Here is a 16,202-nt window from a genome sequence, read left to right as displayed (position 1 = left end):
CTCCTCTCAGATCCTGCCACCCACATACATACTGGTGGTAATTTGTAGTCGGCAATTAACGTTTGCGCAAAATTTGCGACATGAAAGGAAAACTCACATTGTCAAATGGATCGGATTACTGGAGATTGTAAACCAGCTGTGAGCTGCGTCAATCTGCCACCCCACTGACCGAATGGTTTCAGTGTGCCTATCCTGTGAGCCTCAATCAAAATCCTCTTCAATCAAATCCTCACTTAAGGATGGACGCACAAAATGCTGGAGTAACTCAGCGGGTTGGTCAGCATCTCTGGAGAAAAGGAACTGGCGACGTTTCGGGGCGAGACCTTTCATCAGACTGAGAGTCAGGGAGGGGGACAATAGAGGTGTGGGAAGGTACAGAACAAAGCAGAGATCCTGCATCGATGGCCCAGGAGAGGTGGAGCCCACAATGGTCCATTGTTGGCTGGGAACGAGGTGATAACGAAGAAATACCAATGGTGAAATTAACAAGAGGATCAGGGTGAGGGAGGGACAGAGGAGATGGAATACAAGGGCTACTTGAAGTTAGAGAAATCAATATTCATGCCGCTGGGTTGTAAGGTTACTTGAGGATTTTGTCTAAAATGTCATGTAATTCTTGCAAATAAATGTGCTGCCATTAGGCATTGTTAATAAGCTGTGCTATCCAATTAGTGTTTGTTCATTGAACTAGTGTGGGATGTCCATTACAAAGCCCCATGCATTGGTACTGCCACAAACAGTACCAATTTGGCAGCCAACCTTTGTGGGCTTAAAGGGTTAAAGCTTCTAAAAAAATGTTACAGCAGCTTGATGAGATATCTGGTAAAAAAAATCTCTTGTGTCAACCACTGATTTTGGTGGTTTAAGACTACAAGATTCAGTTTAGTTTATGGTTTAGAGATACAGTGTGGAAACAAGCCCTTTGGCCCACCAAGTCCACGCTGACCAATGATCAACTGCACACTAGTTCTATCCAACACACTAGGGACAATTTACAGAAGCAAATGTAGACTTTAGAGATACAGCATGGAAACAGGCCCTTCGTCCCACTGACCTTACACCACCACAATCTATGGGACAATTTACAGAAGCCAATTAATTTACAAACCTGTATGTTTTTGGAATGTGGGAGGAAACCAGAGCACCCTGAGAAAACTCACTTGGTCACAGGGAGAACGTGCAAAGTCTGTGCAGTCCGCAATCCGTAGTCAGGATTGAACCCGGACCTCTGGCACTGTAATGGGCCTGTCCCACTTTCACGACTTAATTCAAAACCTCTGCCGAGTTTAAAGGACCTAAAAAAAAAAATCAAGATTGTGGTAATCTACGAACTCCCTCGACCTTCCACGATGATGTTCACGAACTCTGACGATTATGTCTACGATTTCCCACGACTATTTCAATGCCCTCCTTACAAGTAAAAAGTTGCAATTTCTTTCATCCCGACCATCTTTTTACTCATGAACATTTTTTATCGGGCTGGAAACAACGTCCCGACTTACTTGATGCCACGAGTACCTATGGCTAGCATAACGAGCCGCTACGACATAGCTACGAATTCCTACGGACTTGTTACGAACATTCTGCGAGTTTGATTCAAGGGGAAAACTCGGGAAAATTCGTGAATTACCTCGTGAAAGTGGGACGGGCCCTTAAGGCAGCAGCTCTACACTGTATAATTGGTTGTGTCATTTGTGTTGTTGCCTGAATCCCCAAGAATAGAAAGAAACCCTGTACTGGAGAAAACTATTCTTCTTGAAACTTAAGGGCCTGTCCCACGAGCATGCGACTCCATGCGGCAAGCGCGACCTAAAGGGCTGGTCCCACCAGCATGCGCCTGCATGCAGCAAGCGCGGCCAAACCAGAAGCGGGGGCCACGCGGTGGTTGAGTGGCTGTCATGAAGTTCGAGCGAAGTCTGCGGGAAGTTCGCTCGTGACGTACGGCGTCGAGGCGGTGCTTACGGCGTCGAGGTGGCTGCGGGCCGGCGGGCTGTTGCCGCGCAGAAATTTTGAACACGGTCAGTTTTTCGGAGCCCCGCGCGATGTCGGGACCAGCTCCGCACAACTCCATACGGCTACGGCAATCGAAGCGGGACCGGCCCCGAGAGGCCGTACGGCTCAAGCGACCACATTAGGTCGCTTGGTGCATGCAGGCGCATGCTGGTGGGACCGACCCTTTAGGTCGCGCTTGCCGCATGGAGTCGCATGCTCGTGGGACAGGCCCTTAAGTTTGCAGACTGTGGTCAATCTTTCCTTTCTCAAAAGAACAGAGAATAATGCACGTTAGTTGAATGAGCAAGCCTTTCCCGAGTACTGGAATGTCCAAGTCATTTCTGGTTGTGTTCTTTCTCCTCAGGTATGGCATCAAAGAATGTCCAGTCTGTCTGGGTATGCTGAATGATCCTGCCTGCCTGCCCTGTGAACACGTCTTTTGTATTGAATGTTTGGAACGTTCGCTTGCATTTCAAAGGGTTTGCCCAAAGTGCAAGGCAGGAGTTCCCAGTTCTGACGAAATCCAAGTCTCCACGCAGCTGAAGTAAGTTCCTCTCTTCAAAATCAAGTTTCAGAATGTTGTCTTTTTTAGTTTTAGTTTAGGTTAGAAATACAGCGCAATAACCCAAGCAATAAAGGCAAGCATACCACACGCCTCCTTTACCACCCTATCTACTTGTGCTGCCACCTTCAGTGAGCTATCAATTTGGACTCCAGGTTGCCTCTGCACATCAATGCTGTTGAGGGATGCCAATTTTCTCTTGTCTCTACTGCCTCCTGTGTAGCATTACTAACTCTGGGACAGTGTAAGAGATTGAGAACAAGCCCTGCCCTGCCACAGGATTGCCTTATTATCCCCACTCCATTCAGTTCCACCGACCAGCCTCTGCTGCTTTAGAATATTGAAACAGACTGCACATAGAATAGTCATAGAGTGATACAGCGTGGAAACAGGCCCTTCTGCCCAACTTGCCCACACTGGCCAACATATCCCAGCTACACTAGTCCCACCTGCCTGCGCTTGGTCCATATCTCTCCAAACCTGTCCTATCCATGTACCTATCTAACTGTTTCTTAAACGTTGGGATAGTCCCAACCTCAACTACCTCCTCTGGCAGCTTGTTTCATGCACCCACCACCCTTTGGGTGGAAAAAGTTACCTCTCAGATTCCTATTTAATCTTTTCCCCTTCACCCTGAACCTATGTCCTCTGGTCCTCGATTCCCATACTCTGGGCAAGAGGCGCTGTGCATCTACCCAATCTATTCCTCTCATGATTTTATACACCTCTATAAGATCACCCCTTATCCTCCTGCGTTCCAGGGAATAGAGACCCAGTCTACTCAACCTCTCCCTATAGCTCCCACCCTCTAGTCCTGACAACATTCTCATAAATCTTCTCTGAACCCTTTCAAGCTTGACAATACTGTCAATAATTATAGGTTCCAATTTCCTCTCTGTCACAGTTTTATGTTGGGGGCAGTGGGAATGGCAAGGTTTTTCGGGATTTATGCGAAATGCTATATAAAGTGTGACACGTCTAAAATTGATGGTTTTACTCTTAATTTTACAGGACTGCTATAAAAAAACATAATGACTTTCGGCAGAGGTGCAATATGTTTTTCATGGAGGTTGTTTCCACATTTTGCTTCAGTGAAGATTCTCCACCAAGTGACCAAGTGATTAAGTTGCTGCTTGCGCTACTAATTGCAGTCAGCAACTCGCCTGAAGGTTCGTATTGCTGTCCTTAACAATTGACATCAGCTGTACATAAAATGTATTATGAAAATATATATTAGGCACTTTGGTGCCATATGACTGTACTTACTTCTAATAAAATAAAAAGGATAAAAACAAAAAAACAATTGACATCGGCCCTAGGCCTACAATGTAAGTGTCTACTATGTACAATGTTCCATAGTGAACACTTACGGCACCACTAAACTATGCACAAACTCATTAGGTCACCAAGGTAGCACAGTGGCACAGCTGGTAGAGCTGCTGCCTCACAGCACCAGAGATTCCGGTTCAATCCTGACCTCGGACGTTGTCTGTGTGGACTTTACACATTCTCCCTGTGAACGCGCGGATTTCCCCCGGGATGCTCCGTTTTCCTCCCACATCACAAAAAAGTGCGGGTTAGTAGATCAATTGGTATCTGTAGATTGCCCCCAATGATGAAGGGAGTGGATGTGAAAGTGGGATAACATGGAACGAGTGTGAACTTGTGATCGATGGTCAGCGTGGACTCGGTGGGCCGAAGGGCCTGTTTCCATGCTTTATGTCCAAAACTAAATTAAAAACTCATGGTAATGCAAGAATGCAGCACCTCATATTTTGCTTGGGTAGTTTACACCCCAGCAGTATGAACATTGACTCCTCTAACTTCAGATAGCTCTTCCCCTTCCCAGTTCTCCCACTAGTCTTATTGTCTCTGCCTACATTCTAGCTTTGCCCCTCACTTTGTCAGTCATTCGAGGCCCTCTTATTTCTGACCAGTGAGGCTATTGTGCGGTGGCCACTCCTGCTGCACCTTAAGTGATATGCTTGGGACTAGAGATACCTGTGTAAATAGGCTGACCACCTTTTCTGATGAATGCAACTCTTTTGGCAACGGTTCACACCAGTGGGGTGGGTCATGACCTTGGTCCCTGACTATAAGAATGCAGAAACAGGATTGCAGCAATTTGCAGGTGAAGTTCCCGTAATACTGGAGTGTGGCTTGTGCTACGATGTTGTTTAAGAAAGGCAGCAAGGCCAAGTCAAGGAACCACAGGCTAGTGATCCTGCTGTCAATGGTGGGAAAGCTGTTAGTGGGGATTCTTAGGGACAGGATCCTGCAGCGTTTATGTTTAGTGATACAGCGTGGAAACCGGCCCACCGAGTCGACGACAACCATCGATCACCCGTACACTAGCTCTACCTTATCCTACGTATGCATCCTACACTCCAGGTTCGACAGGAAACTAATCTAATGCTGGACTTTGTCGAAGGCATTGATGATTTATCTTCAAGTCCACCAGGGAAACATTTGGCGACAGTGTCCTCTATGGAGACAACCATGTGGACTTTCCTGCTTCTAGGCTAGATGTTGCTTGTGTACCAGCACCCTCAGCTCTGCCCTGTGGTGATACTGAACCATTGACGAGTGGGATCCACTGTGGAAGCCTAGAATTCCTTTGGCAACTCAGAGTGAGCTCTGGACTTTTGTGCCTTACTTGATTTACTTTGGAACTCCTTCAGGCAGCTGGAAGGAGATTATCAGCCCAATGGGGAATTTGGTTTCAAACAATGGAAAGGGGGCAAGCTTTGAGAGGATGAGAACGGTTCCAAACACTTTATCTCCTTCACAAATGTGCTTATTTAAGAAAGGCAGCAAGGAATAACCAGGGAACCTGGCATCGGTAGTGGGAAAGTTGTTTGGAGGGACTTCTAGGGACAGGATCTAACAGCATTTGGATAGGCATGGGGGGATGAGGGTTCAGTCAGCATGGCTCTGTGCGTGGAAAATTGTGTCTCATGAATCAGATAGAGTCTTTTGAAGAGCTCACCAAGACGATTGATGAGGCAAGGCAGTTGACATTATCAATCTGGACTTAAGTCAGGCCTTTGACAATGTGATTTGCAAACTGCCACACTATATTATTCTATCCTCCATCTGTAGTTTTCAATGTTAATGTTTATCAATCTCAAAGTAATGATGTAGCCTGGGGCTGACTACATGTGCATTGATTTAGGTTTGTTCTTCTGTTTGTACCTTAGTCAGCCATAGGATTAAAACATAGGAGATTTAGTTTAGAGAGACAACGGGTAAGTAGGCCCTTCGGCCCACCAAGTCCGATCCAACCAGCGATCACCCATTCACACTAGTTCTATCCGACACACTCAGGACAATTTGCAGAAGTGACAAAGCTGCTGGTCTTTGAAGTGTGGGAGGAAAACAGAGCACCCGGAGAAAACCCATGCAGTCACAGGAAAATATTTACAAATTCCGTAGAGACCCCACCTGTATTCAGAATCGAACTTGGGTCTGCACTTTATACTAAAGATTATTTTCTAATATTAGGTGACCTCTACCGGACTCGGACTTTAACCCCGTTCTCAGAATGCGTGGACATTAACCCTGTGATACGTTCTGTTTTACTGAAGCTGCTAATGCATTACAGGTAAGGAAAAATAATGTGTTCACTTCCACAGTTAAAAAAAAACAGGACCAAATCTGACATTGTGTATCATGCAAGTGTCTGTTTTTTAAACAGTTTAAGCCCTTTCATGTTCTTTCTTTGGGACAGGACAGTTTTCTAATGCAATTTCCTGCCTCTCAACTTCCTCCAAAAGTGCCAGGTCCCAATTTAACAGCGAACAAAATACATGCACATAAATCTTTTGTGTCTATCATCGGTATAAACCAGCATCTGCAGTTCCTTCCAACAAATAATACATGAATGCACACATGAAAGAAGTATATGTATGACATTACAATTGAAAACCACAGATTTCACTTCCCCCTTGATATAAACATGGCAGTTTTTGGTTCAGTTTTACAGACCAATCCTGGCATTAAAGTTATTACAGGAAGCTGCTCATGGAAAAGTAAGTAGAACCAAGTTAATTTATGCTGTTGTGAAGTCGGAGAAGGAAGACTTTGCAACCTCTTTTCACTTGTGTCTGCTGCATCCCCACCTCCACCTTCACGAGAGAGTTAGATTTAGCTCTTAGGGCTAACGGAATCGAGGGAAATGGGGAAAAAGCAGGAACGGGGTACTGATTTTAGATGATCAGCCATGAATGGCTCGAAGGGCTGAATGGCCTACTCCTGCATCTATTTTCTATGTTTCCAACACTCGATGGTGGCCCAGGGTTTTCTGCAAGAGAATGCCAAAATGGCAACTTTCTACAGGCTAAAGCAGGCATGAGGTTGAGTCTTCATTGCACTTCCAGGCTTCCTATTTACTTTTGAATTCCAGAGCAAAACCATTCTCATCAACAGAAGGCGAGTAACTCCATTGCCTTCTAGATGCCATGACCGACCATGATGTTTTCAGCACAAGGACATTATTTTACAAAAACATTGGTCTCCTGGGGCCAATCATTGTCCATCAATTAACGTCACTATAACAGGCTACACTGTCACCATTTTGCTCTTTGCCAGATCTTGTAGTGTGCAAGTTATCTGCCATAAACTAGTGTACTGTCCGATTCACCTCTATCCTATTGTGGACATTGGACATGGTCTCTGGAACTGATGAACTACAATGCTGAAAATTATATTCTGCACTCTGTATCTTCCCATTTGCTCTACCTATTGTACTTGAATTTGACTTGAGTGTATGTATGATTGGTATATCTGATCTGTTCAGACAGCATGCAAAAGTAAGCTGTTCACTGTACCTTGGTACACATAACGTGGTTCACAAAGGGTGGTGGGTATATGGAACCCTGGGCCGGAGGAGGTAGCTGAGACAGGTACTATCACATTGTTTAAGAAACATTTAGACAGGTTTATGGATAGGACAGGTTTAGAGGGATATGGGCCAAATGCAGACAGGTGGGACTAGTATTGATGGGGCATGTTGGTCCCTGTGAGCAAGTCCGGCCGAGAGGCCTGCTTCCAAGTTCAAGATTCCAGAGATTCAAGATTCTTGATTCAAGTGAGTTTATTTTCATGTGTCCCTGATAGGACAATGAAATACGTGCTTTGCTTCAGCACAACAGAACATAGAGAACAGATAAGTGTGTCCATATACCATTATATAAATATATACACACATGAATAAATAAACTGATAAAGTGCAAATAACAGATAAAGGGCTATTAATGTTCAGAGTTTTGTCCGAGCCAAGACTAATAGCCTGATGGCTGTGGGGAAGTAGCTATTCCTGAACCTGGTCGTTGCAGTCTTCAGGCTCCTGTACCTTCTACCTGAAGGTAGCAGGGAGATGAGTGTGTGGCCAGGATGGTGTGGGTCCTTGATGATACTGCCAGCCTTTTTGAGGCAGCGACTGCGATAGATCCCCTCGATGGAAGGGAGGTCAGAGCCGATGATGGACTGGGCAGTGTTTACTACTTTTTGTAGTCTTTTCCTCTCCAGGGCGCTCAAGTTGCCGAACCAAGCCACGATGCAACCGATCAGCATGCTCTCTACTGTGCACCTGTAGAAGTTAGAGAGAGTCCTCCTTGACAATCCGACTCTCCGTAATCTTCTCAGGAAGTAGAGGCGCTGATGTGTTTTCTTAATAATTGCATCAGTGTTCTTGAAGTTGTATGACTCTATGTCTCTTTGACATAACAATAATAAACTAAACCATTTTTTTCCAAATTACAACAGTGAGTACATATCAAAAATGTTGTAAATGATAACAGAACCTTAATTCTTCTTTTCATTGTAAAATTAATGAGGAACAGTATTTTAGCACCTGATCAGCAGGTTATGCTAGGAGGTGAGATAATTTGATTAAAGTGAAGGTGAATAAATTAAACATCTCAAGATAAATTCTGCATCTCTCAATAGTTTTGATGAGGTGAAGGACTTTCTGCAGACGTACCTCTCAAATCTGGAAGAGAAGATATGTTTTAAAGATCATCTGAAGGAACTCTACCTGCTGTTCATCAAATGCTTTGAGGTAAAGTAGAACCTTTTGCTCTCTCCCGTTCCTGTCAGCTTGCTGAAGGTATGACTGGAATGGGCCAAGAATCTAGTTTTCAGTTGTAGTTTTCGAGATACTGTGCGGAAACAAGGCCCTTCGGCCCACTGTGTCCGTGCTGACTGGCGACCCCCACAAACTTACACTATCTTACACACACTAGGGACAATTTGCGATTATACCAAACCAATCAGCCTACGAACCTGTACATCTTTGGAGTGTGGGAGGAAACCGGCGCTCCCAGAGACAACCCATGCAGGTCACGGGGAGAACATACATACTCCGTACAGACAGCACCCGTAGTCAGGATTGAACCCAGGTCTCTGGCGCTGTAAGGCAGCACCTCTACCGCTGCGCCATTGTGCCGTACCCAAAACTGATACAGTATTTTGTTCCATAAGGACTCGGTGTTTGGCCACTTTGAGCGTTGCGGTGGACTTGACGACGGAGAGCTCCTCAAACAGAACTGCAACTTTGCCAGCAGGTTTGCCAGACAACAAGCTGCCACTTGTAAAGACAATGCCATTGACTACTTGCAGAACATCGCCAGTATACGCTTCTGCTTCAGTCTTACGGCTCGGCTGATGTACGAGGCATGCAACAAAACAGGTAAAACATTGGAGGCTAACTTTAACTCATTGCATGCTCTCTATTACGTAAGGTGCTGCGGTGTTGCGGCACGGCGATTCTTTGCCTGCTCTCTCCAGAGAAGAATCTACTATAATCTGATACAATTGCTCTAGTTTAGAAATACAGCGCGGAAACAGGTCTTTTGGCCCACCGAGAATACGCCAACCAGCGATCCCCGAGCACTAACACTATTCCACACACACTTGGGACAATTTACAATCTACTGTCATCTGATACAATAGCTCTACTGCTATTCTGAAGAAGGGTCTCGACCCGAAACGTCACCCATTCCTTCTCTCCAGAGATGCTGCCTGTCCCACTGAGTTACTCCAGCTTTTTGTGTCTATCTTCTACTAATTTAAATCTCTTTTCTACCTATTGTACTTGAGTTTCACTTGATTGTATTTAAGAAACAATATTAACTGATCTGAATGAATGAATAGTATGCAAAACAAAGCTTTTCACTGTACATCGGTACATGTGACAAGAAAAAACCTAAACCTAAACCAAAACATAGTGTTAACCTACTGATATGCGCGATTAACAAAGTGGGAATGTTATGCTGAGACACTCTGAGCCCAATTATTCCCCAGTAATCGTAGAGTTACAGAGTGATACAGTGTGGAAACAGGCCCTTCGGCCCAACTTGCACACACCAGCCAACATGTCCCAGCTACTCTGGTCCCACCTGCCCGCATTTGGCACTTATCCCTCCAAACCTGTCCTAACCATGTACCTGTCAAACTGTTTCTTAAACATTGGGATAGTCCCTGCCTCAACTACATCCTCTGGTAACTTGTTCTATATTCCCACCACCCTTTGTGTGAAAAAGTTACCCCTCAAATTCCTATTAAATCTCTTCCCCTTCACCTTATGTGCTCTTGTCTTCGGTTCACCTACCCTGGGCATGAGGCTCTGTGCATCCGCCCAACCTATTCCTCTCATGATTTTATACACCCCCATAACATCTCCTCATGATCGTGCGTTCCAAGGAATAGAGTCCCAGTCTACTGAACCTCTCCCTATAGCTCAGACCCTCTAGTCCTGGCAACATCCTCGTAAATCTTCTCTGTACCCTTTCCAGCTTGGCAACATCTTTCTTATACACGGTGCCCAGAACTGAGCACAATTCATATAATATGTGAACTTAATTACGCGTGTTATTTTATTTTGACATTTTACAAAATGTATAATTCCAGACATAAATCACAAGGCCACAAAGGAAAGTTTCTTGGAGCACATGAAGATGATCTGTTTGCATTCTGGCAATGATTGGTATCGGGTTTATTTGATGAGGGAAGTCTACGATCAGTATGGAATGGATCTTGTTCAATCTTTGACACAACTCGAGGAGTACCGCTGGTCCTTTCCAGACAAGATCATCGAAAAGGTAGAACATTTAATGCATTTTAAACAAGCTCATAACATCCACAAATTTTGCAGTGTCTCGCCAATCATTTTGTCAAATAAACACGCTTTAACAAGATAAAGGTTTGTTAAATAATTCTTCACATCAATCTATCCAAATTGGATCGTTAACAATGATCAGTTTTTGTCATCTTCATAATCCTTATCATTGTGGATTGTGATCTCAGACTGACTTTATGTGGGGACCAAGCCCATTAATCTTTTCCTCCAGCTCCTTGCTTGAAGCTCCACAATATGTGTCCTTCAGTGCTTAACCAGTTAGATTTTAAAGTCAAACACTATACCCAGTTATACCTTAAAGCCAGAATTGAAGCTCTTCTCACTCTTTCAGTCAGAGAATTCCAAATCTTACTTTGTAGAACCAAGGAACTAAAGATGCTGGGCTACAAAAAAAAGACAGAGTGCTGGAGTAACTCAGCGGGTCAGGCAGCATCTCTGGAGAACATAGATAGGTGATGTAGAAACAAAGAACTTCGGACTGAAGAAGGGCCACGACCCAAAACATCACCTAAATCCATGTTCTCTAGAGATGCTGCCTGACTTGCTGAGTTACTCTTTTTATCCATATCACATTTGCTAGCTACATGCTTTTTTCAAAAGATATTGACTAGATTCCCTCAACTGTATGTCCTCGAAGCAAAGCTGGAAAATATCGTGGATGGCATATAATGTGTATAATTTTACAGTATTCTTGAAACAATTGACAGATTACTACAACATCAAAGAGTTAAACATGGACATCGATCCCAGAGAAAGTGCTGGAAACACCTTCCATAAAAGCGTCTCAATGGAACTGGCCAAAACCTTGGAGATAAATTTTGAAAAGACATCGATGGAGAAAAATGTTCATGTTCCAGTCTAGTTTAGTTTAGGGATACTGTGTGGAAAGGCCCTTCAGCCCATCGAGTCTGCGTCGAACAGCAATTCCCGTACACTAGCAGTATCCTACACACTTTAAATTTTTTACCAATGCCAATCAACCAACAAACCTGTACGTCTTTGGTGTGTGGGATGAAACCAGAGCACCCAGAGAAACCCACACATTCACGGGGAGAACGTACAAACTCCGTACAGACAGCGCCCGTGGTCTGGATCCAACCCGGGTCTCTGTCGCTGTAATGCCCCTGTCCCACTTAGGAAACCTGAACAGAAACCTCTGGAGACTTTGTGCCCCACCCAAGGTTTCCGTGCAGTTCCCGGAGGTTTTGGTCAGCCTCTCTACCTGCTTCCACTACCTGCAACCTCCGGGAACTGCACGTAAACCTTGGGTGGGGCGCAAAGTCTCCAGAGGTTTCCGTTCAGGTTTCCTAAGTGGGACAGGGGCATAAGGCAACAACATTCTAATGCTGCACCACCAAGTCGCCCAGTTGGTCTGATCAGCATTTCTGTTTTAATTTCTGTTCTGGCACGACTTTGTATACTGACGCGCAAGTCGGTCCTTTCTTTCAGCACTCTCGTGGCGTACAGTTGGATTGCTACGTTTTATGTGGGGAGACGTACAAAGCCGTCCGTGATGCAACTACTGAGGCCGTCACAAGATGCCAGATGAATATCATCGCAGACAAGATAAAGGTTGTTGCAGAGTTTTCCATCTATTTATTGAACAGTGCTGTGCCTTCCAATCTTTTTGTTCATTTAATGCATATTTAAACCCATGTGTGTTGCTGATATTTAATATTTTTACAACTTTGGTCCTTAAAGGGTCTGAATTGCTCACCAAGGAATCTTCAGGTTTACCTGGGCTTGGCATTATTCCGTGAGGTAACATGTTCATTCGCAACAGAGGATGCCAGTATGCACTGTAATAAAATGGTAAGAATCATTCCTAACCAGCAATGTGGGGTTCCCTACCTTCAATACTTCCTTTGCGCCACATGTTTCATGTTTGGCTGAAATCTCTTATTTATTTTTTTAAAAAGCAACAGCACGCCACTTGCAGTAGTTTTGTTAAAGGAATTAGAAACAGTCACTTCTTTCAGTTTTGGCTGCTCTTTCAAAGGATGCACACACAGCAACTAACTTAAGCATTTTGCCTTTTCACTGAGTTCTGGAGGTGCTGACCTAGAACATAGAACAGTGCAACACAAGAATGGGCCCTTCAGCCCACAATGTGCTGTGCCATACCTGATGACAAGACCATTTCTTATCGACCTGCACCAAAGGATTGTCTCCATCCCTTGCACACCCATATGCCTATTCAAAATTATCTTAAATACCACTATTGTATCGACCTCAACCATCAACTCATTGAATTTCTTGGGAAAGTAGAAGATAAAATCAAAGCCGCTCTCTTCAACCTGGCTGGCTAGAAGGGCCGAATGGCCTACTCCTGCACCTATGTTTCTATTTTTTCCTATGTTTTCCTTTTTCATTTATGGAATGTGGATGTAACTAATGTGAGCACCGTTTTGTTGCTCATCCATAAATGCCCCTTCCGTAGATTTACTTGCGTTTTGGAGGGCAGTTAAGGGTCAACTACATACCAAAACACATGCTGGAGGAACTCAGCAGGCCAGGCGGCATCTGGAGAGAGAATGGACAAGTGACGTTTCAAGTCTGTTTCCACGCTGTATCAACTGATTAGATTAGATTAGATTAGATTCGTTTATTGTCATTCAGACCTTTCGGTCTGAACGAAATTTTGTTTCCCTGCAGTCATACATATAATTTAAAAAATGACAAAAACACACAATCAACACAAATTTAACATCCACCACAGTGAGTTCACCAAACACCTCCTCACTGTGGTGGAAGGCAAAATCTTAAAGTCTCTGTCTCTTCCCTCTTTGTTCTCCCTCTGCGCCGAGGCGACGGTTCAAACTCCGCGGGCGGTCGCTGCAGCCGCCACAGCTCTGAGGCCGAGTCGGGTTTCCGCTGCCACTGCCGCCGCTACAACTTGGGGGCCGAGTCGGGTCTCCGCTGCCGCTGCCGCTGCCGCCGCCACAGCTCCAGGGCCGAGTCGGGTCTCCGCTGCCGCTGCCGCCGCTACAGCTTCGGGGCCGAGTCGGGTATCCGCCGCCTCCGCCACAGCTTCGGGGCCGAGTCGGGTCTCCGCCGCTGCTACAGCTCCGATGCCGCCAGCTCCGCCATTAGGCCTCGGCGCAGACGGAGACGGGGACGGGGAATACGACCGAAGAAAAAGTCGCATCCCCCGAAGGAAGAGACCAAAGTATGTTTCTCCCACCCCACCCACACACATACACAACTTAATAAAACAAAATTAACTAAAACATGACAAGGAACAAAAACAAAGAAAAAAAACAGACGGACTGCAGGTGGGTCGCAGCTGTTAAGCCAGCGCCGCCATCTTGAATCAACTAAACTGAACTAAACTTTAAAAATCCCAGCACCCAAATGAAAACAAGGATATTATTTTGGATGTTCATGAAATGTGCTGGTCAGTCCAGGCACTGGTTTTGGTTGCACAGAGAGAGCAGTCTTCCAATATATGTTTTATGAATGATTTATTTTAATTTGCAGATTACATTTTAATATTTCAATTTAAATGAAGAGTTCATTAGTCTACATCATGAACAAATACCGAACCATGATCCACATCAGAACATACTTACTTTTTTTCCTTTGTTTTCTTTCAGGCAATTGCCAAGTTGCAGAAATTTATTAAGGACAGTAAGATCTTGGATGCTCCAAACCTGAAGGATTTCTGCTGTGCTTTGGCGAAAAATGAACTTGGAACGGCAGAATCTTCATTACGCATCGCTCCGGACAAGCCTAGCCAACAACGCACCCTGATTGAAATAATAGTTCATGCAGCCTTGGTTTTGCTCTGTGGGAATAGTGCCCTGTCATCTCCACTCCGCAAACTTGCCTTCAATCCTTCAGAAATGAAGGTGAGAAATCCGTGGGCGCACTATGCAAGGGTTGCCGTACCCATGTCCTGCATTTAGCTCTTGGTTTCTTAGTTAACTTCACTTGATATTGTCAGTTAAGCTCATGGTTAATCTGGTAGTAACAAGGAACTGCAGATGTTGGTTGACCAAAGAAGGGCACAAAATATTGGAGTAACTCAGAATGTCTGGCAGCATCTGTGGAGAACATGGGTGGGGGACATTTCGGGTTGGGAACCTTCTTTGGTTAATCTTGTACGTTCTTTATTGATAGGATAAATTTACAGGAATGTCGTAAATGAGCAAAAGGTGGTGGGTTATTACCCTTGCAGAGAAGGTTGAATCGCAACCTTGGTAGCCCTTTCTCAATGTACTGTATGAGTCGAAATAGCCTCTTCGTTTTGGCGATCCTGACTTCATTTCACCGTTCATGTTTCTGAATTTTGGTAATAAAATTAATGGGAGGTACAATGGCGCAGATGGTCAAGGTACTGCCACGCAGCACCTTGTGGTTCAATCCTGACCTCGGGTGCTGTCTGTGTGGGATTTGCAAGTTCTCCCTGTGGTTGAGTGGGTTTGCTCTGGGTGCTCCTGCATAGCAAAAACTGGAGGGATTGTAGGTTAATTGGTCCCTGTAAATTCCCCTAGGGTGCAGGGAGTGGATAACGTGGAACTAGCGTGAACGGGTGATCGATGGTAGGCGAGGACTTGGAATGGTCTATTTCCATGCTGTTTCTCTAAGCTAAACTCAACGTTATAAAAGAGACAATGTTCTTCCCTCATCTAAATATTTTAAGCACTGCATCAACTTCCTTTCTGTAATTTTGAAGCGCTTGCTGCACAGCAATTTTTTGTTCATACATCGTTTTATTGAAACGCTTTTGCTGTAGCATAACTCTCATGGCAATGGAAATGATTTAGTCATTGGGAGTGACTTCCTTTTCCTTGCACTCAAAGCAATCTCTGCCCCTTCCACCGACCCAGTCCAGATTAATATTAATGTATCTCCCTTAATTAATCTCCAAAGATTTACGGATAGATACAATGGAGGCATTGAAGAGAATTTTGAATAGGCATATGGGTATGCAAGGTATGGAGGCATATGGATGAGGTGAAGGTAGACAAGAGATGGTCTTGCTATTATGTTTAGCACAGATATTGTGAGCCAAAGGACCTGTTCCTGTGCTGTAGGTTAATTGGCTTCGGTAAAATTGTAACTTGTCCCTAGTGTGTAGGATAGTGGTAGTGTACGGGGATCACTGGTCAGCATGGATTCGCTGGGCCGAAGGGCCTGTTTTGCACTGTATCCCTGAAGTAAACTAAAGTAAAAGTCAATAAGGACATTTGTATTAGTTTAGGGACAGTGTGTCATCCAACAATTGGTCGTACATGTTGTGGTGCAAGATTCACAAAAGGCAGGATTTGAGGTAACATGTTCCATATACAAAATAATGATTGATGGAAAAATGATAACAAGTTTTTTTCCCCTGAAAAGTGATTGGATCTTTTCAGAGGCCGGTACAGAGGAATCCCTCATTATGAATGACTTAACATAAGGAAAACTGACTTTACGCAAATTCTCCCATAAAATGAGTCAATATATTCATTAATGACGGGATATAGTATATATTCCATTAAAGGTAGCTATTGAATGAAATGA

General features: G+C 44.4%; 1 protein-coding gene across 3 annotated transcripts in view; it reads left to right on the top strand.

Annotated features, from left to right (window-relative positions):
• The window catches only part of LOC116987958 (E3 ubiquitin-protein ligase rnf213-alpha-like), a 138,398-nt gene that overhangs the window by 99,211 nt on the left and 22,985 nt on the right, over positions 1–16,202 (top strand). For all 3 annotated transcript variants that reach the window (XM_033044311.1, XM_033044309.1, XM_033044310.1), the window contains 9 exons: positions 2,357–2,536; positions 3,566–3,723; positions 6,059–6,158; positions 8,504–8,615; positions 9,038–9,245; positions 10,466–10,656; positions 12,144–12,266; positions 12,396–12,506; positions 14,291–14,545. In XM_033044311.1, the coding sequence (XP_032900202.1) occupies positions 2,357–2,536; positions 3,566–3,723; positions 6,059–6,158; positions 8,504–8,615; positions 9,038–9,245; positions 10,466–10,656; positions 12,144–12,266; positions 12,396–12,506; positions 14,291–14,545 (1,438 nt within the window). The remainder of the gene's footprint in view (positions 1–2,356; positions 2,537–3,565; positions 3,724–6,058; positions 6,159–8,503; positions 8,616–9,037; positions 9,246–10,465; positions 10,657–12,143; positions 12,267–12,395; positions 12,507–14,290; positions 14,546–16,202) is intronic.

The sequence above is a fragment of the Amblyraja radiata genome, chromosome 26 (assembly GCF_010909765.2).
Source record: "Amblyraja radiata isolate CabotCenter1 chromosome 26, sAmbRad1.1.pri, whole genome shotgun sequence".
Lineage (NCBI taxonomy): Eukaryota > Metazoa > Chordata > Chondrichthyes > Rajiformes > Rajidae > Amblyraja > Amblyraja radiata.
Note: the sequence above shows the minus strand (reverse complement) of the source record. Positions and strands in the feature narration are given on the sequence as shown.